Source organism: Saccostrea cucullata, unplaced genomic scaffold, assembly GCF_032062105.1.
Source record: "Saccostrea cucullata isolate Sc308-1 unplaced genomic scaffold, CSIRO_AGI_Scuc_v1 ctg1308, whole genome shotgun sequence".
NCBI lineage: Eukaryota > Metazoa > Mollusca > Bivalvia > Ostreida > Ostreidae > Saccostrea > Saccostrea cuccullata.
The window spans coordinates 63422-91032 of record NW_026939731.1 but is presented as its reverse complement, the minus strand read 5'-3'; the positions used below and the strand labels follow the sequence as shown (position 1 = coordinate 91032).

Below are 27611 nucleotides of genomic sequence, written 5' to 3'. Positions count from 1 at the left end.
ATGTAAAATATAGATTAACGTTGTTAACTATAGTTTACAGTCCGTAAACTATAGTTTACAACCGATAAACCTAGTTTATCGATTGTGAAACTATGATTAGCTCATTTTTGTGAATTTGGCGTGCCATATACTCCTATGTAAAACTTCATCGACCATTCTGGCCCCATCCAACCCCGGGGGTCATGATTTGAATAAACTTGAATCTACATTACCTGATGATGATTCCACACGAGTTTCATGTTACTTGCCAAGTGGTTCTTGAGAGGAAGATTTTTAAAGGTTTTTCCTATATATTTCTTTGTAAAAATCTGATCGTGCGTTGTGACCACACCCTACCCCCGGGAGGTCATGATCGATTTGACTTGAACAATTTGAATCTACACTACCTGAGAATGATTCCACATGAGTTTCATCTTTCAAGCTTGAAGCTTGAATCCCCTTCAGCCAAGTTTACTTTATGGCAAGTTTGGTTAAAATTGACCAAGACGTTCTTTAGAAGAAGATAAAAGTGTGAAAAGTCTACGACAACGCCAACAACGACGACGACAAAGGACAAATTTTCGATCAAAAAAGCTCCTTTTCCCTTCGAAAAACTTAGCAAATATTTCTTACATACATAGATTACTAGTATATCAATCTCCCATGCAGAGTTGTTGTTCGTTCCCCTCTCAGACACCTCTGCAATGTGCTCACATCAAGATATAAAACGTGATATTTGCTGGATTGTTTCAAATTAAATTAATAACTCTGGATTGATTTAGTAAATATCTTTCTCAAAACTCAAACAAAGGCATAGAAACTGAATTAAAACAAACGCAATATTTCTCATGTTTATCACTGTGATATACGCGAGCCAACGACAGCGGTGAATGTATGAGCCGATGGTAGAGAGTGAGATTGTATTTGTCACGAGATTAAAAAATGAATGGTTTCATATCAAGGAAGATTTATAATTCTCCCTCATAACAATCATCTCTAATTCCACAATTTCGACAAATTCACCTTTAATTATCCTTCAAATTATTTCATATGTTACCCCTTCATGTAACATGAAAAGTAAAATATATAACAATTTACATGAATTCTGTTTTTCAGTGCCATATTTCTGTCTGGTTATTTTCTTGGGAATATCCTTTGTGAGCACCACGACGCTTTGCCCTGGTGGCTGTCGATGCATTGAAAATGACGACACAAAGCAAACTGACGTAATCTGCGAACGCCTTCAAAATTTTCCATCATATTTTCCGAAAAGTACAGCGCAACTTCAAATTCTGTACTCGAACTTGAGCTCTATTCACAAAATGCTTTCTCTCAGTCACCTGAGATCAAAAGTGTCTACGTCAGATTTTCTAACGTAGGGATCATTAGCAGTCTTGCGTTCACGAGTCTGCTTAATCTCAGCGACATAGAATTCCAAGAAATAATATAACTAGATTTGAATCGTTTGCATTTTCAAATATGAATGTTTCGTCGATCTCAATTATGTACAACAATGTCGATATTATTGAATCGCATGCTCTCGCAATAATAAAAGCAGACGATCAAATCGTATGTTCTAACAACTTTATTGGCGAACTCCAAACTGCGTCATTCAGTGACGTGAAGAAAACGAAATTATTCCAGTTTCAAAACAATACCATTGAAGTTGTAAGAGAAAATTGTTTTACGAACTTCTCATCTATTGGGTCATTTGACTTTTCAAATAATCATTTCTTAAGAGTTGAACCACAATTATATGATACAAAAATAAGTACAATATTTATAATGTTCAGTAACAGCATTAAGTGCAATTGTGAAATAAACTGGGTTTTTGATAACCCCTTCTATAAGAACTTCATAGATTACAATTACTGTGATGTAAGGACGAAAAACTCTGAGAAAATACCTCTGTCTGACTGGTATCAAAGCTACCTAACCAAGTGTAAACCAACAACTACGAAAAGAATCCTACAGGAATCGACCTCACCGACATCTACAACAAAGGAACGTCATCCAACGTCATCATCCCCGAATCAAACATTGTTGATTACGTCAGTGCGTGCTGAGTTATCTTCGTCCCAAGAGAAATTTACGACTGCATCTGTTCATGTCAAGGCCACATCGCAAAGAACACATTTAAAGACAAATGGAATCGTAGATCTCTCAACAACCCCAAAAACATCAACTTTGTCTACAACTGATGTAAAACCGAGTTCCTCCCATGTGGAAGAAGCATCTAAAACAACAGAAAGTCAATCTCCCCCTGCTACACCTAGATCTGGGTCTCCAGGCACTCTCGGGGACAGCCTCAAAGTCAGAACAGGAATTCTTGTGACGCTAATTATAACTTGTCTGTTTATTGTGTTTTAAATGTTGACTAATTTTGCCACTCAAGTGTGGTAAAGACATCTTTCTGGCCTTTGCTATGCTTTATTTAGGAAATAGTTTTCTCATTACATTTATATTCACCTTAATTTTGTTTTTTTTAAATCTTAATGTTTCAATTAATGTCATAGTAATACAGATCTGAACAAAATCGGATGTCACTTCAAAACATTAGACCAACTTTTAAAAACTTGTATAGGAGGAGAAATATGATTCTGTTTGCGCTTCATAGTGTAAAAATAACATTTTGTGTGCATAATGCTGTAAGAAACATGTGCTTATTTGAATTTTTATTTGGCTAATTAAAATTTTTGATTTGCTTAAAGCATTTAAAAGAAAACCGATGAATGAATAAAGATTTAAGCACCTTTCTGAAGACAAGCAGTGTGGAGATTTAATCTCGCACACACCTCAATAAATTACGAGCGAGGCATGGTATGTACATAGAGGATCAAAGGTTAAAGGTATATACATGTACATGGAGGATCAAAAGTCAAAGGTATATACATAGCGGATCAAAAGTCAAAGGTGTATACATAGAGGATCAAAGAGCAAAACACTCGTATCAGTCTCGTTCATTTTAGAAAAATGTCTTGAAAAATCTAGTTTTTCACTGTTATCAGAACATGGTCACTCCCCTCGTTTTCAATTCCAAAGGTTACTCGTGATGCTACGTTACGTTCAAGCCATTACAAAAGACAAACATTTGTGAAGTTACCACGGTGTTTAAAAAAATATTTCTTTCTCTAAAGATACATGTAAAAGAAAGACGTATACTTTGGATTATGGCAAAATATGAGCGAATGTGACTGCAATGAGATCTTAGATATCTGACATATAAAATCCCCTTTGAATGATATAACAATCAATATGTCGGATAAGACGATCATTTTTCTTTGCTTCGTCACCTGTTTGCAAAACAGTGTAAAGGGTAAAGTGGTTAGATCGTTTCTTATAGAGTCGAAGAGTAGGGTGTTTTTCGAATTTCTAATATCATAAACTGAAAAGATGTTCAGTATGGGTATTATAAATAAAGTTTTCATCTTATTTTCCTAAAAGTACTTTATCGGTATTTACTGTATTTAGAAACTAATTTGTACGCAATTATTGCGATACATCTTAAAATATAACTGAGCATTATCTTTTAATCAAAAAACCAATGGGTTTTAAAGGATATTTAGGTTTAACACAACCCAGCAAAGGATCGATGTAAAGACAATTTTATGATGCGTATTTATAAGTTTTCAAATCAAAATTAATTTGCATGTCACATTTCATACATCTTTAATGAGACCATTCTACATTTTGTTTTGAAATCTGAGATCTACTTCCGAGTTGTTTATGAATGCATCACAATGTAAGCACTAAGTCACAATAAAAGAACTAAAACTAACGAGACACAAACATATGGGTAAACCTTTCTTATGAATAATATACTAGGCATGTTAAGAAATAAAATGTTCAATGCAAAATTCAGTGAAGAAGTCTTCCATTATTCCCATTTTCTCTTGAAGGCGCTTGAGTAACCAAGTTATAGTTAAAGTAATTTTGCAGCTCAGTAAAAAACAATAATATAAAAATGCAACTGCTTTGACTATCAAAAACGTTTTTCAAATGCATGGATTGAATAAATTGTAAAGCACCACAACTCATGAAGACATCTTAAATTTTTTCGATTTTGTTGTATGAAATTTTATCCGTGTTTCTAGTTTTGGTAAATGATTTTCAACATTGTCATCTTTTATTTCATTTTCCTGGTATGTTGTCCTTTCTTTGTGATGCTTTCTTCTAGTAGACAATTTTTTATACAACGTATTTTGTCGAATTCCTTTTCCTTGTTTATGAATGGCTTTTCTTTTTATTTTCTTGTCTACCACAGACGTTCCCTTTTGAGTCAATGGATCAGCAGATGGCTGTTCTCGAACTAACCTTTGTTTAACTTGAGGTGTCTGATCCATGTTGGCTTGCATAGGACTTTTCTTGAGAAAAGATTCTATTTGATTTTGTAAAAAACTTGCAGATGAATAACTCCCTTTTCGAATTATCTGCTTATCAATCTTATTTGCGTGTCGATCTGAGTGGTTAGTTTGTGCGCTTCCCTGCGGTAATGGTATCAGAAGGTACTTTCGACTGAGGAGATTTGTCGACACGATATTCTCATGTGAACGTTGCAAAGCTTGCTGCAATTTCAAATTAGATACAAGGAGACGAAGTACATTCACGGCAAGGGACATGATTTCCTCCTTTCCCAACGAGGCGTTACACGGGGCTGAATACGCTCTTTGTCCCAAGGTTCTGTTTACTGATGGCTGTAGGGGTTTTATGAATCCTCCAGTATTTAGGTTTGATTTAAGGATATCTGGAATAGTATTACCTGAGCGATCTTCAGTTTTCACTTTTTGAGACTCATCTTGTATCGTGGGAATTTGTGGAGGAATACCTTTATTCAAATGAAGATTATCCCGACGAGCTAACCATTCAACAAATGGTTGTTCTCCATTTCTTTTGACGCCATTAGATATCGATTTAGAATTAACTCCATGTAGAACATTTTGATGTAAGCTATTCATGTCGGAATCAAAAGCGGAAGTTTTAATACTCTTTTTGTTATCAATCAAAAGTTTTCTATAATCTTCTAAAATGCGTTGTCCTTTGCCAAGATCTTTGTCCGCATCATATTGCTTGGTGTTAACTTTGTTGTGATTCTTGTTTAGAGGATCTGGTTTTTGATAATCATTTGGAATATTTTCTGTTAAATTCTTTGCTCTTTCTGTAGATGAATTGTAATATATTTTTACTGCTTCTGAGGTAGGTTGTAGAGTATTTCCTTTCTCATGCTCAATATTTACCAACATATTCGACACTCTCTTCTTTTTCTCATTCAGTTTTTCTACGAGGTCAGACGCTTTCCCGATGAATCGAATGATTTGTTCTGTTGCTGTTCTGGCCGTTGATGTTGGAATAATAGGAGGCGGGGGCATTAGTGACTCCAGCTGATTTCCAGATACAGGTGACTTTAACACCGAGTCAACGTCCTTTGCGTTTTGCGATCCGTCTCTTTTGCGCTCATTTAGTATCCTGTTTGTTTGTAAAGGAAACGAATAATCTCTTTCCCCTAACTGTAAAGCTGTATTGTTATCCGTCTTTGTAGTTTGTGGCTGAACCATTCTTTCAGATGCATTTTGATTTAAAGTATTGTAATCGAACAACGTGTTCATCGTCTCTTCATTGTTAGATGTCTGAATAAGTGATGCTTTAGCCGTCGGTAGCGTGTCTACGGATCCTTCTACCGAAGACACCAAACGGTACGGTATTTTGGAATCACTAATTCGGTTAGACATGGTTTGTTTTACTTGACCAGACGAGGATTTTGTAATTCTAGGAAACAAAGAATTCACTACAGAACCTCCACCTGTCATTGGTATTGGCGAAGGTAAAGTTGTCATAACAGTCTGTAGTGGGATTACTTCTGTTGATGTTCTAACTGTTATTGAGGGGGCTTCTTGTCTTATCAATGCCACTTTATTTACCTGAGTCTCTGCTCTATGACTAATAGTCGTTTTCAATTCCTCTTGGACATTTACGAGAACTAAAATATTTTTAGTACGTGGAATTAATTTTCGTCCATCCTGCGGTTTGTTCGACTTCGTAAATCCTCCATTATCTTTTATTTTTTCTTCCTTTATGGGAGTTATTGTTTTAATTTTCTGTGTAACAATTGTAGGACGAGTGACGATAGTGCTTATAATGGATTTTGCTGGCCTGTGCTGTAAAAGCTTGTTTTGGTTATTCTTACTGAGTAATGTCTTTTTTGATATCTTTGGCAACTTTTCAATTTCTTTTGAAATGCGGGAGCTGGTCTCTGAAATTTTTCTTTTATGCATATGTTCAGTATCTTTTTTATGTGATATTTCATTGGGTTTTAAACCGTCTTTATTTCTCTTTGGAGGTGAAAGCTTAGCAGACAGTTCTTTGTTTTTGGGAGATTTAGCTATGTTTTTGTCAACCAAAGTGTCATACTTTCTGTTCAATAATTTTTTTGTGACATTCAATTTGTCTTTTCTTTGATTTTCGCTCAAATCCCTATCATTTCCTTTGACGGAGAAATCCTTAGAAATATTTGCACCCTGAATCAAATTCATTTTAAATCTCGGTATACGTGGCATTGGTAGTGTATTTTTCAATTTACCCTCAGTTGATAATACTGTTTTATTTAAGTTGCCTCCTGCTACATCTTCTTCTTTTGTAGCATTTCTTCCTACCTCGGATTTCTTCATATTTTCAATAAGATTTTCATTCGAAGTTTTGATTTCTTTTGTTTGTTTGTTTTTTCTATTACTCTTCTGTTGCGTAATGTTACTCTGTTTCTTTTCCCTATTCTTCAAAACCGTTTTCTTCGCAATCTTTTTTTCCATAGTCGTGTTTGTCGATATATTTTGACTTTTACTATCGTTTATAGTTGTAACTTTTATACCTTTTCTTTCTCTAGCCATTGCAGTTTTGTTTGACTCTACAAATACTGGATTCCTTGTGTCCCTGGTTTGTGACGCATTATCCCTTTCTTTTTTATTAGATACAGGTACCAGCTTCATTGTAGTATTTGTAGGATAACTTTTATCCTCTATTTTCTTTTTGACGCTTTTAGCCTCTGTTTGATTACTTTTCTGTATATCACTTCTTGGATTTTGTCTTTTATTTTCTTGTTTATTCAACACATTTTGCTCTTTTCTTGGGCTGATTTTCTTGAACAGATCGTTCCTTTGTTTCATTTGTTCCGTATCATTTTTCTCTTTTGTTGTTGTCTCTTTTATTGAAACATTTCCCCCTTCATCTTTGTGAGACTTTTTGGCTGGTTGGAATCCTTTCTGTTTAAATAAAGCCTCTGTTTCAATCGTATTGTTTTTCTTTATATCACTTGATTTGTGGGATGAGGTCCTTTTCTTTTTCGCTTTCTCATTTACTTTCTTCCTTTTCTTTTTAATTGTAGTAAAATGGGTTTTCTCTCTATCTCTTTTTATAACGTCGGTTTTCAGTTTGGACACTTTTTGTTTTAATTTTTTCTTTTCCTCTGTCAACTCATTTCTTTCATTGGTACGAGTTTTCACAGTCTTGTTCAGCCATGCAGTTTCTTGTTTCACTTCTTTCTTTTCTTTCTCTTTCTTTTCTTTACCTGAAACGTTTTTCAATGTTTTGAATTTATTTCCCTTTCCGCTGGAGACCGTTTCAGTTGACACGACGTATCTTTCTGTAGGAGTTTTCTTCTTTGTATCTGAGGAATTTTGGTTTTTCCCAGTCCTTCTTTTGCTCGATTTCTTGCTATCTTTTTTAACCTTTCTCTTCTTGGTAATGGAGATTTTTATTTTGTCACTGTGTTTCATCGTGGCATTTTCTGCATTGTGCTCTGTTATTGTAATGCCGCTTCTCAAATCTGCTTGACTTTTATTCTTCCCGTTTCTAAAATTGTTTTTGCTTTTTCTTCTTTTAATTGTTCCCAGTTTTTTAGGATTCTGAGTTTCCTTTGCAATGTTTTCATTAATGACTTTTTCTGCATGAGAACCATCTTCTTTTTCATTTGTACCAGTTATATTGTTGTCCAATGCAATGGCTGTGATCTTATTTATGTCTGCTTCTGCTCTATAAATATTCTTAGATTTATTTTGTTCAATGTTCCTTTTAGTAACTGTTGGAATGGTAATGTTCAATGTAAAATTTACCTCTTCTCTTCTCAAACTAGGATTGGCAACTGAATCAAACTTTTCAAAGTCCGAAGCTCCTATAATGTCACCTCTTGTGCTCCCTGATGATACATTCATTCTTTGTAATGTTTTACTTTTTGAAGACAAATCTGCTTTTCCATTGCCTGTAGAATTTTCTGTTGCTGTTAAGACCGAGTCATAAAGTGTTTTCCCGTCTCTAAATTCGACTGTAGTATTTGATGTATCGACAATAGGTGTATTCTGTTCGTATTTACCTTCACTTGTATCAATGGAAACCAAATCCTCAATTTCTTTACCGTCTTGTCTGATATTGACTTTAATATCTACCTCAGAAGCTTTCACAGAGAAAGGTTGGTGAACATTTGTATAAAGTATTGAACTATCTTTATTTTCTTGATTATTAAAGTAATTTTGAGCGGTAGAATGAATCTGTATAATGACATCTTTTTTTTCACTACCTTTGGTATCTTTGTTTTCACTTCCTCTGACATCCTTGTTTTCACTTCCTCTGACATCCTTGTTTTCACTTCCTTTGACATCCTTGATTTCACTTACTTTGGCACCATTGTTTTCCGTAACTTCGACGTCCTTGTTTTCACTAACTGTGACATCCTTGTTTTCACTAACTGTGACACCCTTGTTTTCACTACGTTTGATATCTTTGTTTTTACTACGTTCAACATCCTTGCTTTTACTACTTTTGTCATCTCTTTTCCCACTTCCTTTTACATCCTCCTTTTCACTTCCTTTTACACCTTTATTTTTACTTCCTATTCCATCTTTGCTAACATCTTTGGTTTCATCTCCTTTGACATAATTGATTTCACTATCTTTGACATTCTTATGATCACTTCCTTTTATATCCCTGTTTTCACTTCCTTCCACGTCCTTGTTTTTACTTCCTTTTACATCCGTCTTTTTACTTCCTTTGTCATCCTTCTTTTCACTACGTTTCGTATCCTTGATTTTACTGCTTTTGACATCCTTCTTTTCACTACGTTTCACACCTTTGGTTTTACTGCTTTCAGCATCCTTGTTTTTTCTGCTTTTTACATCCTTGTTTTTATTGCTTTTGACATCTTTGTTTTCTTTATGTTCCACACTCTTGTTTTTAATGCTTTTGAAATCCTTGGTTTTACTTCTTTTGACATCCTTGTTTTTACTCACTTTGACATCCTTGTTTTTACTCACTTTACCATCCTTGTTTTCACTATCATTGTTTTGACTGGCTTTGATATCCTTGTTTTCAATACTTTTGAGTTCACTACCTTTGAAAATCTTGTTTTTGTCTCCTCTGACAGTCTTGTTTTCAATGCCTTTGATATCCCGGTTTTCAATATCTTTGGCATCCTTGTTCTCATGATCTTTGATGGTGCTGACGATTGTCGTGTCTTTTTGTATTTTTTCAAGACGCTTGGACTTGTTTTTGATATTTATGAATTGCTCAATATAATCACTGATTTCATCAAGATCAATTGAAAGTTCATTTGGTGCCACTGTTTGAGCTGATGTCACAAAGTTGTTTTTGTTTTCATCAAGATTTTCCAGATACTGACTTCCTAAAATATTTGGGGGTAAAGTTGTTCCACTTAGGCTTTCAACATTGGAGATGTCTTTCATATATTGTATTGTTTTCATCGTCGATACCTCAGTAATATTTTCAGTAGATTTGGTTATTTCAGAGATGAATGTCGGCAATAAATTAGTTAAATTGGTTGTATTTGGTGTGGCAATTGTAGGCAAACGGTCTGTACTATTGTTTAAATATCCCGTAGTTTCCGACACCAATGAAGTATTCGTACTGGTGACATCAGTTCCAGTATTTTGAATTTCACCAGCTGTTACTGTAGTGGAAGGATAAGATTTGCTTTGGGTGGAGGTTGATTTAAATGGATTGCCCTTCAATGTTCCTGAAGTAATTATTTGGGTAAATGAATATGGATTCTTTTCTGTAGTTTGAAAACCAAATACATGAGCCCCAGAATCATCCAATATCCTCACTGTAGCCATATCCATCTGTTTTACTTTAACTTCCAAGTTGCTTTGCAGATTTGCTAAGACAAAGGAAGGGGAGGCCGATGTGGAGCTGTGAATTCTTGTGTTATTTTTACGGACCAGTGTTTCCTTTGTGGCATTTGACGTCACTGATAACACTGAATTGCTTTTTGGAGGAAATTTGTTGTAATATTTATTTTGTTGTTCAACGTTCGATTGCTTTGTGTTTTTATTTTTTGTGGCAATTAAAGCAGTTGAAGATTGAACCGCAGGAGAAGAACTAGATTGAGAAATAATAGAATTTCCTGGTATAGACGGAGTCGTTGTTTTCGTTGTGTTTTCATTGGTCACAAAACGATCATTTTTTCCTTCACTAGATTTCTTCGGGCTTTCATGTTGTTGGATCATTGTGTTATTTACAACCCCAATGTTATTACTGAATGTGTCCGATTCTATTGCTGTTTGATTTTTCGCAATCTCATTTGATACCTTATTTAAAGGAATGGCTTTCGCAAGTCGATATAAAGTTTGATACATTTTTCCATTATCAATAAAATTTTTGCCTCTTTCCCGGATATTTTTCGGTTTTGATGAAATTTCTCTCGTGTTGTAAGGAAATTTGTGAAGAAGGAGGTGTACCAAATCTTTCTTTGTTTCATGCGCCATTCCTTTAAGTGTTTCGCCAATCGTGCCTTTTATGTCTGCATTTTTTACAACTTTATGTAAATCTTTTTCTCCAAAACTATAATTGGGTGTTTTTGAATCTGTATAAGAGATCATAATTTCTCCTGTGTCGATGTTTTTGTCTAGATTCACAGAAAAAGTTGTTTGCTGGTTTCTGTCCTCACGGATTTCTATTTTTGGATTTAAGATATTATAATGAATGGGAAGTTGATAAACGTCATCACTGGAATTTGGATGGCTTTCAATTTTGTGCTTCGGCTGAATATCTAATGAGGAACTACTTTGCTGCAAATCCACATTACTGTTTTGTTCTGTTCTGTAGACTGATGTAATTGTAGCAGACATTGAGTTTTGATTCTCTGTCGAGACTTCTGTTGTTGACAAGGGAGGAAGAAAGACATGGCCACTTCTTTTCAATACCCGGTCATCTTCCTCCTGAAACATGACATCATTAATGATGGGCTGAAGCCTATCGTTGGCTATATCGGGCCAATAGGACGAAATGTCACGAGGTCTCTGGAGCTGATTGGTCGGGGGAACAATATCACGGAACCCTTTCATATTCCTGAACATACTCGATAAAATACTGGGAGACTTGTTGCTACGCGTGTTGCGTTTGGATGGGGATAGAAGCGACGCACTGTTTATGGAATCTTTCGTTATGCTTGAAGATTGGTCCAATTGATTTGTTAAGGATTTCTGTCCATTTGAAAAGTCGCCCGTTCTTACACTTGGTTGGGTGTTGTACTTAAATCCAGATGAAATACTTTGTTGTATATTTTCTGTAATTGGTCTGCTTGCAAATCTTTGTTTGTTTGCAGAATAATGCCTACTGTTGATATATTGACGAAAGTTTTTGGAATTTTCAGCACCGAAAGGCACAATTCTATTATTCGCAGCAGTGTTTGCAAGTAAAAATTTAGGACCATGATTCTCCTTAGTAGAGTAGACAAGTGGAGGTTTTTCAGTCTGCTTGACGAGATAAGAAAGTTTGGCCTGAGAAATGCCCCGATCGGAAGCAACATACACATCAAACTTTTGTGGCGCGGACAAAGCAAGCGAAAAGATTCCCAGCCAAAGGAGTTGACAATATAGCTTTCGTATCCGCATGTCCATGACTAAGAGGGTTCTGAAATATAAATCAATCCAGTTCTATAATTATAAATAGAATCAAACTTATTCCGATGAAAGTTAAGGGGGGATAATGATGGTGTAGAATCTAAGAAAGTGTTGTCAGTAATGTACATCAATCTTCAACTAAATTTATTTATTATGGAACATTTTTATTCCCCGGAACATTCTTGTGTCAATAATTTTAAGTATATATACAGTGAATTTGGCCGTTTTCATCACGTTCATGAATTATATGCTTAACATGTTTGTGTTATTTTTTTCACTGCATTGCACATTAATAATTATGAAATATTTTTACTTCATTTTTTTCATTTCAGAAGATCAAATGGGATTCTTTTATTTTTCTTTTAAAGTCTTAAATTTGAAAACTTACAATAGTAAACAAGATATTATTAACAATCACGAAAAACAAACAACAACAACAAAAACACTGAGTCAAAATATTGATCTATTTTCGATATATTAAAATGATATTTAAGTTCAAAATACTAGTATGCAAATGCCTTACCTCGTAACTTTAAATGATAAAATATCATTTTTGGATAATTACAAGCATAAAAAAATCCGATCCTTACGAAATCAATTTGCAATGCATTTCTTTAAAGATTGACATGATTAATAAGAAATCGCGCCAACTATATCTCTCTTTTGTCCTTCCGATAGTTTACACATTAAGTGATATATTTAATGAGCTTACTTAGGGGGAGGAAAGAGCGAAATAATTAACAAAATTAATTATAATAAGAATATAGTTGTCACGTACAACACTGAACTAAGTAAAAACATGTGTTAACGGACCTGTAAACATGTCCGCTCGGGGCGCGGAGTGATACACGTAAACAAGAGCAGACCACAGCAAACATTCTTATAGAATTTCCAGAATTTTAAAATTTGCTATGGATTTACATTGAAATATTTTGTAGTTTGGGGAGATTTAATTTAGATTCATCAGAAATAACGGAATACAACACTGGCGTTTGAATATATTAAATATTGTTGTTTAATGTTTTGAACAGCTATTGCACACTGTACCTTTCTTCGGTGAAATAATCAAGAGTTTGCTTTAATGAGGAATTGCGTTTCCTTTGTTGATAGTGAAAGTAAAATGTACAGCTAATGAAGTCAACAATATCTGGTCCAAAGGTTAATGATTTTAAGCTTTCCGTGAAGATTTGTAAGAGAAATAAATTTAATGGGTTTTTTTTTTACAGTGCACATCCTTATAATTTTCTTTAGAAAACTATTAATAGCCGTTTACTGCTTGAAGAAATCTATTAAAGGACCCTCTATATATACGAATAATTTTTTTTTTATTATAAAAAGATTATTTCATACAACAAAAAAATGTAAATGCTGAGTCCATTATTTCATTTTCAATATATTTCAAACCTGCAAATTACCCTCAGAAAAAAATTCTAAAAAAGAAAATAAATAATAATAAAAACACGGTATTGATTAATGATCGAACATAAATCACTGTAAGTTGATTTTTTAAATAGGATAAAATACATTCAAATGAAATTTCACTTTTTATATATTTCGCCTAACAAAATGTTAGAAATATTTGAATTGATTACAAGAAGAGTAAGATACTGTAGATTTCAATTTATTTAGTTTTAGATATAAGAGCAGATCCCTCTAACTGCATTAAAATACATATATATCATTGAATTGGAACTCTTTAGTGTGTAGTGTACAGAGGGTCCTTAAGGAGAATTTCAGAGTAATGAGTTGAATATCGTTTCTTCTTTTGCGAGAAGCGCTCAAAATATAATTTATATAAGCAAGCTTTTTTGCAATATACATATTATAACATATAGAGTTCATTAACAAGATTATAATGGGTCATTTCAATGTCCATATTACATTGTATAGGAAGTGATCGGCAACCACCCTATCCTCAACACCCCCCCCCCCTCTTCCCGCCTTGACCATATTATGCCTAGTTTTCTTTCCAGAAATCTTTTTTCCTTCCTCATTTAATTCCTTCATAGGTGAGATAGAAAGGGCATACTTCTAATCACTAATAAGGTATTTTAAGTTATGTGATTCTGCCTCCCATCATTTCTTGTGTTGAATGTATAAAGGTAAATCATGCTTAGCGACCCTATATGATGACTTTATTATCAATTCCGTATGGTAGATACATGTAACTTACATGGAAGGAGGACCCTCTCCATGCAGAAACGCTTTCCAAACAAATTTACATAATATTTTTGTCGAGGTCAAGCAACCTGTTTTTATTGTAATCTAAGCACACTTTCAGCTGACATATTTATTGGCTTTTTTAGGTCTTTTAGAATGAAATGTTGAAACCTGTTCGATATGTTTTCTTTGGGCTTATTTATCCATATTTCATTACAAAACCAATGTGTAATTACAATCCTAATGAAAGTATAAAAATGATACCGCTCATAAGAATCCTAAATAAATGAAATATGAAGGCCACGAAAAGTCAAACTCAAATGTCTATTATAACATGACAAATTGGGAGCAGAGGAAACAGTGACTTCGATATATATACAGCAGAGGTGGGATCAGGTACCATGGAGGAGTAAGCATTCCCTGTTGACCGGTTACACCCGCCGTAAACTCTTGTACTTGATCGAAAAAAAACCAAACAAACCAGGAATCAGTTTGGAAAATTATTCCTTAACAATGAGTGACTATTGTTCTGGACAAGGTTGCTCTCCCGTAAGTCGGCAAAATCGATGGAATATTGCCCCCCCCCCCCCCCCCCCCCCCGAAATTAACGGAAAACCGAAAATGTTTATTACATGTAAGTTCCTTGAACCAATACCGAACAGAATAAAATATAATTATCCTAATCAAATTGAATAAATACAAAATTTAAAAAAAAATTCAAATTTTTACTTTCTTCCCAACGCATTTGCCATACTTGCCAACTCTATGTACAGACTGTGTTTTTTTTAAATTTGGAAAATAAAATACGAGTTGTATAACTTTTCAAAGATTCTCTCTCTTTCTCTCTCTCTCTATTTATATTCATGTGGATTAGATGTAAAACAAATTTATGTCAACGTAACCTTTCGACAAAGCAAACGCCTTCACTTGTATTTTATGCAAGATCTCGTTAATGTCTTCTTGTATTGTGCTTTTGTTATCATGATACTCGTAAATAGGAAAATATTTGTTTTTTTTCTCCACAGTCCTGATTTGTTGACCTTGATTTTTCCTGCTGATTTTTTTTTATACCTATCTGTGGTATATGAGAACCTAATATAGTTTTTGCCTTGTCCGTCCATGTATCTGTCCGCAGAAACTTTAACCTTGTCTATAACTTTTGAATTGTTCGAACTATGGCTTTCTTATTTCACATATGTATCCCATGTGACAAGACTTTTCTTTTGGTACCACCAAATTTGACCGCTTGACCTTGGAGTTTGACCCACTTCATGAAAAGTTTCCAAGCTTTACCCATAGCCATAACTTTTGAATAGTTGATGCTAGGGCTGCCATACTTCATATGTGTATTTACTTTGACAAAACCTTTCATCGGGTATAGAAATATTTGACCTTTTGACCTTGACTCTTTATAGTTTGGCCAGCTTTTAATAAATTTTAAGCTTGACCAAAACTTTTTAACAGGTAGTACTAGGGTTTTCATATTTTACAGGTGTATTCCTTGTGTCAGACCTTCCTTTGGGTACCAGCAATTTTGACCTAGACCTTGGAGTTAAACTTGCAACTTAGAAATTTCAATCCTAATCATAAGCTGCCATACGGGGGCATCAGTGTTTCACAAACACATCTTCAAGTGTTTTCTGTATATTTTGTGATCTTTCGATAAAAATATGATAAAAACTGTTTAATTGCCAATTTTTCTTCGACAGCCTTCAAACTCCCACTGTGTAAAGAATAAAGGTTTCTGGTATACATGTATTTAGACTCGCGATCAAATTCTTGATTATGTCCGTTTGACAATCTAATTCATTATTCAAGAAATAGAGAAAACATACATTGTGCAAAATTATTGATGTAGAATTCATGTATATTAATTTGATAAAACATGATATTTGAAGAAAATGAAGACAGACATGCATTTTAAACTCCAACTACTTTAAAAATAAATATTTTTCTTTCACTTTTTGATGTACATGAAATATAGATGTAGTGAAATATAATTAACGATTATTGCTTTCTTGGCCTATACTTATGGAATAACACAATATGAGGATACATAAAAGCACATGAAGTATCCCAACACCAGGGAGATGCTTTATATGTAACACATGGTTATTCAGCTTCTCTCTACTTCCTTATGATAAATCTTAACTTTCACGGGACCCTGCTTCACTACTGGAAATATATTTACAGGCGCAAGGGTAGTGGGAGGGTTGAATAAGAAATCGAAAAGTCCCTGCGTAGTTGCTGGTGGCGGAAGGGTCGGGCACGCGTACCACTTGTACACCCCCTTCTGAATGTACCAGTAGTCACACTCCTGGGTGATGAAGGGACCGGGGCTGGCGGTGGTGGTTCGTGGTGGCTTGGTGGTTGGTCGCCGAGTGGGTCTTGTCACAGGTTGGGGTGGTAAAGGACATGGAAACCATCTGTATACGCCCCCGCGATCAATGTACCAGGAGTTACAAGGAACTTGCGGTGCTGGCGTTCCAGATTTACCTTCAGATTCCATTTCCGGTGGTTCCGGTGTGGTTGTAGTGGTTGTGGTGGTGGTGGTGGTAGGTTTTGGTTTAGTGGTTTGTGGCTGCAGAGGAACTTGATAAACTGGCGGAGGATAGTACTGGGGTTGGTAAAACTGAGGAGGGTAATGCATTTGCGGCATCATATACCTTGGTTGAGGTTGTACAACGGGATATTGGGGTTTCATGAGAAGTTGCCTTGGCGGCGATTGTGGTGCTGGTTTTTGAATCGGTTTTTGAGAAGTTTGATTACTTGTTTTCTTTGTTTTGGTTTGCTGCTTTTGTTGCAAGGGAAGAGGCTGGTACTGTATTGGTGGGTGTGGAAAAGGGTGGAGAAACTGTGGATATGGAGGACGTACAACTGCAACTTGAGGCTGAATTGCAGGTTGCATGGGTTTCACTTGTGGTGCTTGCTTCTTTGAAGGTTGCTTTTTGGTATTCTGTTGCGGTGTTTTCTGTTGCTGAGGACGCTGCCTTTGTTGTGGTGGATGGTACTGGTATGGTGGAGGGTGGAAGTACTGGGGCTGCGCCACCTGGCGGAATTGTGGAGGGTGGAACTGTTGTGCGTGTAACACCGGCTGGTGTTGCTGGTTTGGTTGCCGTGACCAGCGTTGCGGTTGGGGACCTTGTTGTTGTCGTTGTTGCTGATTCGCCCGCTTAGGTTGCACTAAAACAAAAAAAATATATGATATTGTTTATGGATAGGTAACGTTTGATAATAGTTCAATCCCACCTTTTTAAAACTTTTCTTCTTTATCTAATCTATCTACATGTAGTTAGTTCTACATGCGAGAATGCATAAATTGATATGTTTTGCTGAATGTAAAATTATTAAGTTTGTTCAAATTACAAGATTTTTTTTTTCATTTGGTTTTAAAACATATCTGAACGTTTTAACCTAACCCCAGACAAGAGAGAAATTGTATAGGATCATTTTCTTTTTAAAACATTCAGCTTTGAAGCATACAGAAATATTCTCGTTATCAAGTGTTCTCGTCGCCAGATTTTGAATGTTCATCCTATTGCTAGATGTACTTCCCTGGGCACTTGGACCAAGGGACGTGCTAGATTCCACAATTTTGGTTAAAGGCTAATGATCATTATACCCATGCAAATAGTTTGCCTGTTTTTTTTTGCTTTCAAGAGGTAAGAGAAAGACTTTCAAATGTGAAATAAATTCGTAATGTATGATAAGGAAAAACACAAAGTACATTTGCCCAAATCCTGATCTTTCACAGGTAAAGTGCTGACTCGATATGCATTGGAAATCTCCGATATTCAACCCCTGTAACACTCAAAACCACGGAGCGGCGGAAGACAGCAATTAAAGAATTGTTTTTAGCTCAATTTAATAAATAACAATTAACATAATAGTATTTAAAATTGCAGAAATATAACAATTGTACGTTTAGAATTAATTTTTATTTTTTCATTTCACAATAATTATTCAAGCTATCTATCTTTCCAAGTCAAAAATCCTTACGACTATTAATTAAACCTGTCCAGTTCTTAGGAATACATGCACATACATGGAATTGTTTTTGCATATCGTAGGTGGAATGAGCGCCTACCTGATCCGACAACGGGCAGTATTCTATTTGTCGTCATGGCCAGGTGCTGTTATTCGACCGACGACATTAAAATATGAATTCCCTTTCAACGCTTAAATGAATATTCATACAGAAAAAGAAAGAACAAAAACAGAATACTAAATGCTCATCCTGGATCCTCTTTTCAGAAAGCAACTGTTACAACTACCAGAAAAGTGAACCGCGACACGAGGAGGCTCTTGTAAAAATATAGAAAGGGAAAGTTTAATCGAAGAATAGGGTCAAATAAGGAGAGGAAAATGCCCCTGTTCAAAAATTTAGCGAAAAAATGTTTTAGTCTTAACAAAAGTTTCTTTGGTACGTCAGTTACATTTAACATAAATGTAAAATACTGTATGTTACAATTTCTCTTTTTGCTTTTGATCTGATATGAAGACAATTTGTCCAATTTATGCAACTAGCATGCTCGAACCATAAAGCGTAAAACTTACCATTGTCCATTTAATAAGACGATTTTGATAGAAGAGAATGTTTTTGAAAGTAAATATATATTAAAAGAAGCATATATTGTTTTAAAAAATTGTCTACCATAATACTTCATCCACAATATCTCAAAGAATACAATTTGATTTTTTCTTTCAAGAAATGATTGAATTCCAGTTATTTAGGGGTCATATACCAACAAGATTTCGACTTGGGTGGTTTGTACACTGTAAGTCTCAAAGGAAAACCTCATAGCAATAGTATTCAATCCCCACCAGACTTGTCTTTTAAAATCATAGCGCAGCTTTTGCAAAATTATGTTTAGTAGAAAATTGTTTTGACATAAGACTGATAATGATAAGAACTTCATCATAAATACATATACTTTATTCATTTTACTCACGAAGCTAAACGTCTTTTCCCACACGTTTTTCCAACCATGTTACTAGTACAATATGATCAGTTTATCATGAATAAAAGGCATAAACCAAAAAACCCAGCAATTTATGTCAGAATCTTCAAAGACCCATCATTTGCCAAGCAATTCTTTTTACGCCTTTGTCAAATTAATTCACGACAATCGGCTATCTAATCCAGTAAAAAATACTGACAATAAGACACGTGACAAAAAAAAATATGAATGTATGGATCGGTATAATTTTTCGGAGTTGTTTTGGTTTCACATGATGCATATATATTATGTTCAAAATTAAGAAATTGTAAACTTTCTATGATAGTGAAATTTTGAAATTTCGTCCTGTTCGTCATAGCCTGTACTGATCTAAACAATGTTCTTCTATCTCTTTATAGGATATATATAAAAAAAAAACGTGGAATGAAAAATGAAATTGAAAAATTATTTTATACGGCTATTTCTTCTTACCCATGAAAACAAAAATGAAGTTGCAATTTCATTATTTTCGTCAATTTATATATTTATGTCTTGTGCAATTGCTAACATACCAAAGAAATACCAGGTCTTTAATGATTTTTATTATAAATGAAGTAATACATATATTATATGTGTATAAAAACAACTACATGTATAACTGGCGTTCTTTTTGTCCTTCTGGAGACGTAACCTTCACCATTGAAGATATCACCCAATGACTCACAATATTTATTGAGATCTACCTCCGTTTCAGTGTTTCAGACTTAGATCCTTCATTGTTAAACAGAGACACTGAGTGGCTGAATTAAAGATGGCGGTATAAATGATTCAAATTTTAATCGTGTTTCTCTTCAGACACTAGCACTTGACACAGTAAGGAATATGAAGGCTTTGACAAAAAGGTAGAGGACTACAATACGTTTTTCTTTACTTTGCCTTTTCCACCTCTTTGTACGTAATGTCAACTTTAACAGGTGCTGGTTTCCACAAAGAACTCAGATCAAGATGTTGAGTAATATGGCGATTAGTATGTGAATTAAAACGTGGAAGAGGTGGCTTAGTCGGAATTGGCGGTTGTGTAGGAGCACCGAAGAAAAGGTAGTCGAAAAATCCCATTACCGAATGGGTTGTCGTTGGAGGCCGAGTTGTAGAACATGCGTACCACTTATACACTCCATTTTCTATATACCAGTAATCACAATTTGGAGAATGGTATTGTATTGGAGCAGGTGTTGTAGTTTTAGTCGTGGTCGTAGTGATTCGTGGAGTGGTAGTTACCACTTGTTTGACGGTAGGTGGTGGACCAGTCTTTGGCAACTCACAGGGGAACCATTTTAGTACCCCTCGATCTACAGTAAAGTAATTGCACTGAGGATTTGCCGGTGGTAACGTAGTTTGAGTGTGCATGTGTGTTTGTTGTTGTATTGGCGGCTCTCGTTGAGCCTGTGGTTGTATCTGAGGTTGTTGTGAAGGCCTGAACTGTTGCTGAACCTGAGCGATCGGCCTATACTGTGGTTCTGTTGGAGGTTGTTGTGATGGCAGAAAATGTGGTTTTTGATGTACTTGAGCTGGAGGTTGCTGAGGCGTGGGGATTCGCATATATTGTGGATGCACCGGGGGTTGTTGTGAGGGCTGAAAATATGGTTGTTGATGTACTTGAGCTGGAGGCTGCTGAGCCTGGGGAATTGGAATATACTGTGGTTGCGGATGAGGTTGTTGTGATGGCAGAAACTGTTGCTGTATTTGAGCTGGAGGTTGCTGAGGCTTGGGGATTGGCATATATTGTGGATGCGGCTGAGGTTGTTGTGATGGCAGAAACTGTGGCTGTTGTTGAGCGGGAGGTAGCTGTACATACACTGTTTGTGGATGTACTGGAGCTTGTGGTACAGGGTAATAATATGGGTATTGTTGCTGCATTTGTGGCATTGGAACACTTTGTTGCTTTGGTTGTGATGTTGTCGTGTGACCTTTTGATTTGATTTCTGTTTCTCTTTCAATTTCTGGTGCAGTGGTGGTAGTAGTTGTGGTGGTTGTGGTTGTTTTGGCTTTAGTCGTCTGTGGTTGTCCAGGTGCTTGATACATCGGCTGATAGTGAATTGGTTGTGGATGATACATAGGGGGAGGATATTGCTGGGGTAATCCATACTGTGGATGGGATTGGCTCATCATATGCTGTGGTGGTGCAACATATTGCTGGAACTGTTGCATCATTGGCTGCTGTGGTGCAACATAATGCGGTTGAGATTGTTGTATTTGCTGATTTTGGGGTATTTGTAACTGTTGTTGTGATGGCGGAACATAATGAGGTTGTGGCTGGGGTATTGGATGTTGCGGCGGTGCAACATATTGAGGTCGGGTAGGGGTTTGTTTTGGTTGGGACTGGGGGGATGGTTTGGTAGTCTTCTGCTTTTTATGTTTTCTTTTTCGTTTCTTTTGATTTTTTATTTGCTGTGTCGGAGATACTTTGCTTTGAGGCAAAGGAGGCTGTTGGAATTGTGGTTGTTGGTATGTTATTTGAGAGGGAGAGAATTGAGGTTGAGGTGGTGGGTGAAATTGCTGAGGAAAGACCTGATGCGGGGGTTGCTGATTTTGCGGGGCTTGGAAAGACGGTTGAGGTGGTGGATGGAAAAGTTGTTGTGGTTGTGCTTGATGTACACGTGGGTGTTGAGCTGAAAAAAAGAACACAAGTAAAATCATTTGGAAATATAAAAGTCAGTTTCATGGTCAAAGAGATAAATTTGAAATAGTGAAATGGTAACAAAATAGTCTTAAATTTCATCATTGTATCTTTATGAATGTCTCCTCCTCAAATAACTAATCACATGTAAAATGCAACTACAGCATGTTATCTAGTCGTTTTAAATTTATGAAAAGTTTAACTTTAGATTGTATCCCCTTGCAAGCACCTCTCTTAGATTATGAAATATGATCTAAAAAGCTTAGATTGCTTCATTGACAAAAATAACACTTCTTTCCTAAATAAGTTTTCCTAAACAAGCAGAAATCGATGGTGTTTATTTGAATATTAGTACCTGCAACTGAAATTAATTTTAATAATGTCAACAGCAGGTCACATTATTAGATTGCAAGTTTTGCATTCCCTATAAATAAAGTCCAAAAACATTCCTCTGCGAGATTGTAGAGTGCCTTTAAAAAATGTAAGGTGAGCTAGCGTTGTAGGTATTTCTAGTGAATGCATTATACACAGAAGTAGATATCTAAACAATTGTTAGGGAAGCTTAGAAACAATACTATAAGTTCTAATTGTATTTTATGCAATTTAAAAACATTTTTATTTGAGTACGTATTACTGGTATCAGAAAACCCAATACATATGTTACCAATATCTTTAATATTTTATGCCCCTTTATTCGAAGACTCGGGGTATATAGTTTTTGTCCTGTGTTGTCTGTCAGGTTGTTTGTCCGCAAAAACGTGGCTGTAACTTTTAATTGTATGGAGATTTGGCTTTCATATTTCATATGTTTATTACTTGGGAAATACCAACGTATTTGATCTCCTGACCTTGGAGTTTGACCAGCTTTAACAAAAATTACCTATCTTCGCCTTGACTTCTGAACAGTCGAAGCTAGGATTTTCACACTTCAGATATGTACTCATTGTGACAGGACCATCCCTTGGGTATAAATATTTTTTACGTTTTCACCTTTACCTATGACCTACTTTGAAAACCTTTAACCTTGGTCATAACGTTCAAATAGTTAGCACAAGGAATTTCATCTTTCACTTGCGTAAGCTATGACTGTTACAAGACTTTGACCCCCTTGGAGTTTAACCTATTTTTGAAAAAAAAGTTTCACTTGGCCATACATGTATATTTGTACAGTTGTAGCTAAGGACTTCATATCTTAAACATGTTAAACATGCATTTTTCTTATGAAAAGGCCTTCCCATGAGAACATAAAGTTTCACCATTTTTCCTTAATCTAGGAGTTGGATCAACAAAAACAATTATAAATATGGCCATATCTTTTGAACGCTTAGTTCCCAAAACTTCAAACTATAGAGATGCATTTAATAGTAACAACATGTCTCTGGACTTCGACCTTTGAGTTTGACTTGTATTAAAGAAACAAATCTTCGCTATACGCTGCCATATCCGGGGCATAAAAATTTTACAAACACATCTTGTTTGGTCGTGGATTAACTGTATGGAATGGACTATAATCCTTATTCATATTTATTTATTTTTGTTTATTTTTTATGTTCAGAACATAAAAAGTTCTCATTGTTTTCCCCGATTTCTTAAAGTTTTACATGTAACTTCGATTACAAAATTGAGAAAATTACCGCACAACAGTACTTTAAGTACGTTTCTTGAATTGTATTGAACATAAAGACACTCTTGTATGTTAAATATGTTCGCCCTTTATGCAAATTATCCCACGTTTCCAACTTTCGTTGATGCCCTCGCATACTCTACTAACTAGACAATTCCTTAAATATCCCTCTATTTATTTTAATGTTCATGAAAATTCGGGTTTTCATGGATGCCTAAGTAACACGTTCGAGGTTCTTTTCCAAAAAAAACTCAGAAAGTTGCTAGCGCTCAAAATCAAATTTTGATATTACAAATTTATTAATTATATTACAAATTTAAAAGATCAACGATTCTAAAGAAGACAAAGATGCTCATTAGTATGTGTTTTTGCGTTTGTGCTTGTATAGTGTTAAATATCCAGTATTTGAGGGTTAAAGAGTTGAAAATTACTACTGGCATATATATTACACCTAGAAGGAAAATCTGTCAAGGACAAAGCTGCAGAACTGTAGCTCTTCGAAAAAAAGATAACATGTATATTGACAGAGCTGAGAGTTACAGTCCCACCCATTAAAAACCGTATATTTATTGCGCACAAAAAAGTGCGCGCTCGGTTCTTGATTTTTCTATCTCAGTGTTTTTAAAACTGTCATCTCAAAATATTACTATTCGTGTGTTCCTAACATATTCTTTCATTGTTTCCACAACAAAACATTTTGTATAATTGTTTTTTTAATAGCCCTCCTGGTCCTGAAATGGAGACCATCGAAAATTTCGCCTATTTATACTGCCATTTTGGTTTGCTAGATAAATCGGTCCAACGTGCTTCGTACAGATTTAAACTACGAGAGTAATTGATGGAGGAGTAAGGACGTTTTTTGAAATCTAGCTTCTTTGCAATTGAGGTAAGAATTTGGAAGAATTAATCAAGAACCGAGGGCACATTTTTGTGCGCAATAAGTATACAGTTTTTTCAATGGGTGGCACTGTAGCTCTCCGGGTATACTTTTTCGGAGAGCTACATTTCTGCAGCTATCAAGGACACGAATTGGTTTTCATATTTTCAACACTTTCTGTGCTATGTGAGAAGTGTATTTTTTCTTTGAATGAAAATTAATACATGTAATGTTACACACTTCTTCATTTCAATCATGGCGGGTAATGTTGTGTACCTTGATACACGTTATCTTGTCCTTTAATTTTTGCATTTTATTACTTAAAAAGAGAGTCACGTATCCTCAAAACTTAATGAAAGCATTGGATTTCTGCCTTAAAGAAAACAAACATCTCCTTTCAAAAAGGGAAACTGGTAATTTATGCCACCATACTCGTATCCTTTATTCCTTTCATTGTTCTTGTTAAAGGATGGCTAGAAATGTCTTCATTTTGATTAAAAATCAATGAAAAATATCAACAACATCACATACATGAACATTTCTAATCTACAAGAGTGTCACTATGTGTATACTGCTTCTTCTTACCTTGATCTGTCGAGAAGGCAGCACGGAGATGCTGAGGGGGCGGATGTCCCTGGGCTTGAAGTGTGGGTGGTACCGTGTGGTACACGAATGTAGGGTGAGTCGCTTTAGGAGGAGGCTTATTTCGTCGTCTGCCTGGTGCTCCCCATGGTTTAGGGGGTGGGTTGCTTGGTTGTGGATTCACTTGAACAAACTGAGGTTTTGGTACTTTGCTTGTCGGTAAAAGATTGAGTTGATTGCGTATGAATATCCGGTCTCTTGCCTTTACTCGGGGAACGATCTGAATATTCTTTGATTTGGGATAATTCAAGTATTGACTGTTTCCATGGATACTAAAGGACGGGGCAGGACTTGGGGCTAAAGGCTTATGCGCCGAAAATTGTCTACCACGTTGCTTAGCAGACAACGAAGCATTTGGTTTATCCGAAATAGGGCGTAAAAACTTAGCACTACTTTTGCCTGAGATAAAGTTCTTGATTTGCGTGGATAATGAAGGTAGACTAGGGAAATTCCATTCACCGATAAAATCCACATTTGGCCTACCTTTTTTAGCCGCGTCTACTGCGACTAGAATTGATAGCAGCAGAACAAGCCCTCGTGTCATCATGTTGACAGGGACCTAAACGGAAAAGAGAAAACAATGCATTCAATGTACAAGACTATCTGTAGCTCAAGTTACAAGTAATTATATTTTCTTTAACTAAAATGCTTCATTTTACACTTAGAAATAGAAATACAGCTGTTAAGGTTTGGTCATTGTGTAGGTTATATTTTTTAATACTAATTTTTAAGAACGATACATATCATCTACATGGAAATGATTTTGCTATTGTAGCTTTTGAAGTAGTTTCGCCTACTAACTTTGCCAGAAAAGCTGTATAAGGATTTCTAACAGTGAAAATTTACATTGACATTACGCATTTATTATTGTTTGGTGGTCAAAGAACAGTAAAAACATTTCTTCTCAAATTAATTTCTTTCAAAAAAATGTTTATTAAATCCTTCTCGAGAATTTTTTTTCACTCATACACCATTTGCCGGTGGAGAACTTCAAATTTTGTCCTTTACTCGTCACTTAGGGCCATGAAGCAATGAGGGATCTTTTTCGTGCCAGCACCTACTGTGACATGTGACATGAGTTTATACGGTCCCATCCGAAGGACAGCTCACCATATTATACAATGGGATTCGAACCGGCGACCTAAGAATCACCAACTTACTGCGCGACTCGAGCGCAGATGCTGTTACCACTGCGCCACGCGGGCGACGTTACGATGTGTAGTAAAAAGAAATTTTTCTATGATTTTATTTTGATAGACAGATCAATGAAATATGTCATATCTGGTCCAGACATTAGCAGTCATTTTCCTGATTTTTGCGTCTGTTTTGGGCCACGTAAAATTTGGTTTCAAAACACTATCTCGTTAATCACAAACTTGCTTTTATTATCCAAACCAAATAAACTGATTTTTTTCTTTTTTCAAAACTAAGATTCCTACCTTTTTCTGCGGCTACAAGTATGTCCAAGCTAAGTCAGTAAGTATCAAACATTGAGACGCTTTAAGGGTTCACTGAAAAACCTCGGACAATAAAGAGATCACTAGGCTCAATCAGTGATTGACGGCCATAACACGCCAACGGACCATAAACCGGGACAAAACCAGATCAGGGGGATAAAAATAAACCAATGACTGATCAATAATAAAAGGCAAGTAGTTGTAAACGGCACAGTTTAATGATGTAAAATATTAAATAAACAAAAAAAATTAATAGCATTCAACGTATCGATGCATCAAATGCTAATTTCTCAATTCTCAAAAAGAAAAAAAAGAAGCTGGTTTTGGATTTAATATCGATTCTTTGCAATTGGTATTTTGTCAAATCTACGTGAAAGTTATTTTCAAATCAAGGTACATGTACCAAGTACCTGATCTCCCAATGAATCAAAGATTAGGGGCTACATGACTTATAGTTTTTGCCCTGTCCGTATGTCTGTTTGTCCTCAAAAACCTTAACCTTGACCCTAACGTTTAGTACTCTGGCTTTTATATTTCACATGCGTATCCCTTGTGACAAGACCTTTTTTGGGTACCAACCATATTGACCTCTTGACCATGGAGTTTGATTCATTTTTGCAAAGAATTACAAAACCTTTTGAAGAGGTATGATTTACTAGGAGTTTCATACTTAATATATGTATTTATTGTGACATGACTTTTCCAATGGTACACAAATTTTTGAACTTTTGACCTTGTCCTTTGAGTTCGGCCAATTTTTCAAACTTTAACCTTGGTCGTAACGTTGAACAGTCAGAACTAACGCTTACAATTGAATGTGACAAGACCTTTGTTTGGATACAAGGAATTTTGACCTTTGGACCTTGATCTTGGAATTTGACCTTCTTTTGAAAAACTTTAATTTTGGCCATAGTATTTGGAAAGTTCGTGTTAGGGCTTTTATATTTTACCTTACTTGGCACCATTAAGTATGACCCTTGTCCTTGGAGTTTGGCTCTTTTTATTTCATATCTAACCTTGGCTACAGTGCCGCTCATTGAAAAAAGTATTATACATTTATTGCGCACTAAAAAAGTTTCTCGATTAATTCCACCCTACTATCTGTTTTATCACGCTCTTCTTGGGATCAAATGCAGCATACTGTAGGTCTTTAATTTTTTTTTTTCTGATTTTCTAATTAGTAGAAACATAAAGAACAAAAATGCAAAGTAAAAATGAGAAATTTATTACCATTTCGGTCGAGGCTATCTGGTACCGCTTGCACGGTGTATCCCTCCAAATTCGTATGGATACGATTTTCACGTTTTCTATGAAATGGTCACGCTTCGGTTAACATTGTAGTTATTTATCAATTA

At 35.4% G+C, this 27611-nt stretch overlaps 2 protein-coding genes and 1 pseudogene across 2 annotated transcripts; 1 reads left to right on the top strand and 2 right to left on the bottom strand.

Annotated features, from left to right (window-relative positions):
• Positions 1 to 881: 881 nt before the first annotated feature.
• Positions 882 to 2349, top strand: LOC134253827 (leucine-rich repeat and fibronectin type-III domain-containing protein 5-like; annotated as a pseudogene).
• A 13806-nt stretch (positions 2350 to 16155) lies between these two features.
• Positions 16156 to 18606, bottom strand: LOC134253826 (uncharacterized). Its single transcript, XM_062736417.1, has 2 exons — positions 18597 to 18606; positions 16156 to 17222 (listed from the first exon to the last, which is right to left on the bottom strand). Exons 1-2 carry the CDS (start codon positions 18604 to 18606, stop codon positions 16156 to 16158), a joined length of 1077 nt encoding a protein of 358 aa, XP_062592401.1.
• A 1300-nt stretch (positions 18607 to 19906) lies between these two features.
• Positions 19907 to 25346, bottom strand: LOC134253825 (uncharacterized). Its single transcript, XM_062736416.1, has 2 exons — positions 24743 to 25346; positions 19907 to 21648 (listed from the first exon to the last, which is right to left on the bottom strand). Exons 1-2 carry the CDS (start codon positions 25344 to 25346, stop codon positions 19907 to 19909), a joined length of 2346 nt encoding a protein of 781 aa, XP_062592400.1.
• Between the last annotated feature and the right edge of the window lie 2265 nt (positions 25347 to 27611).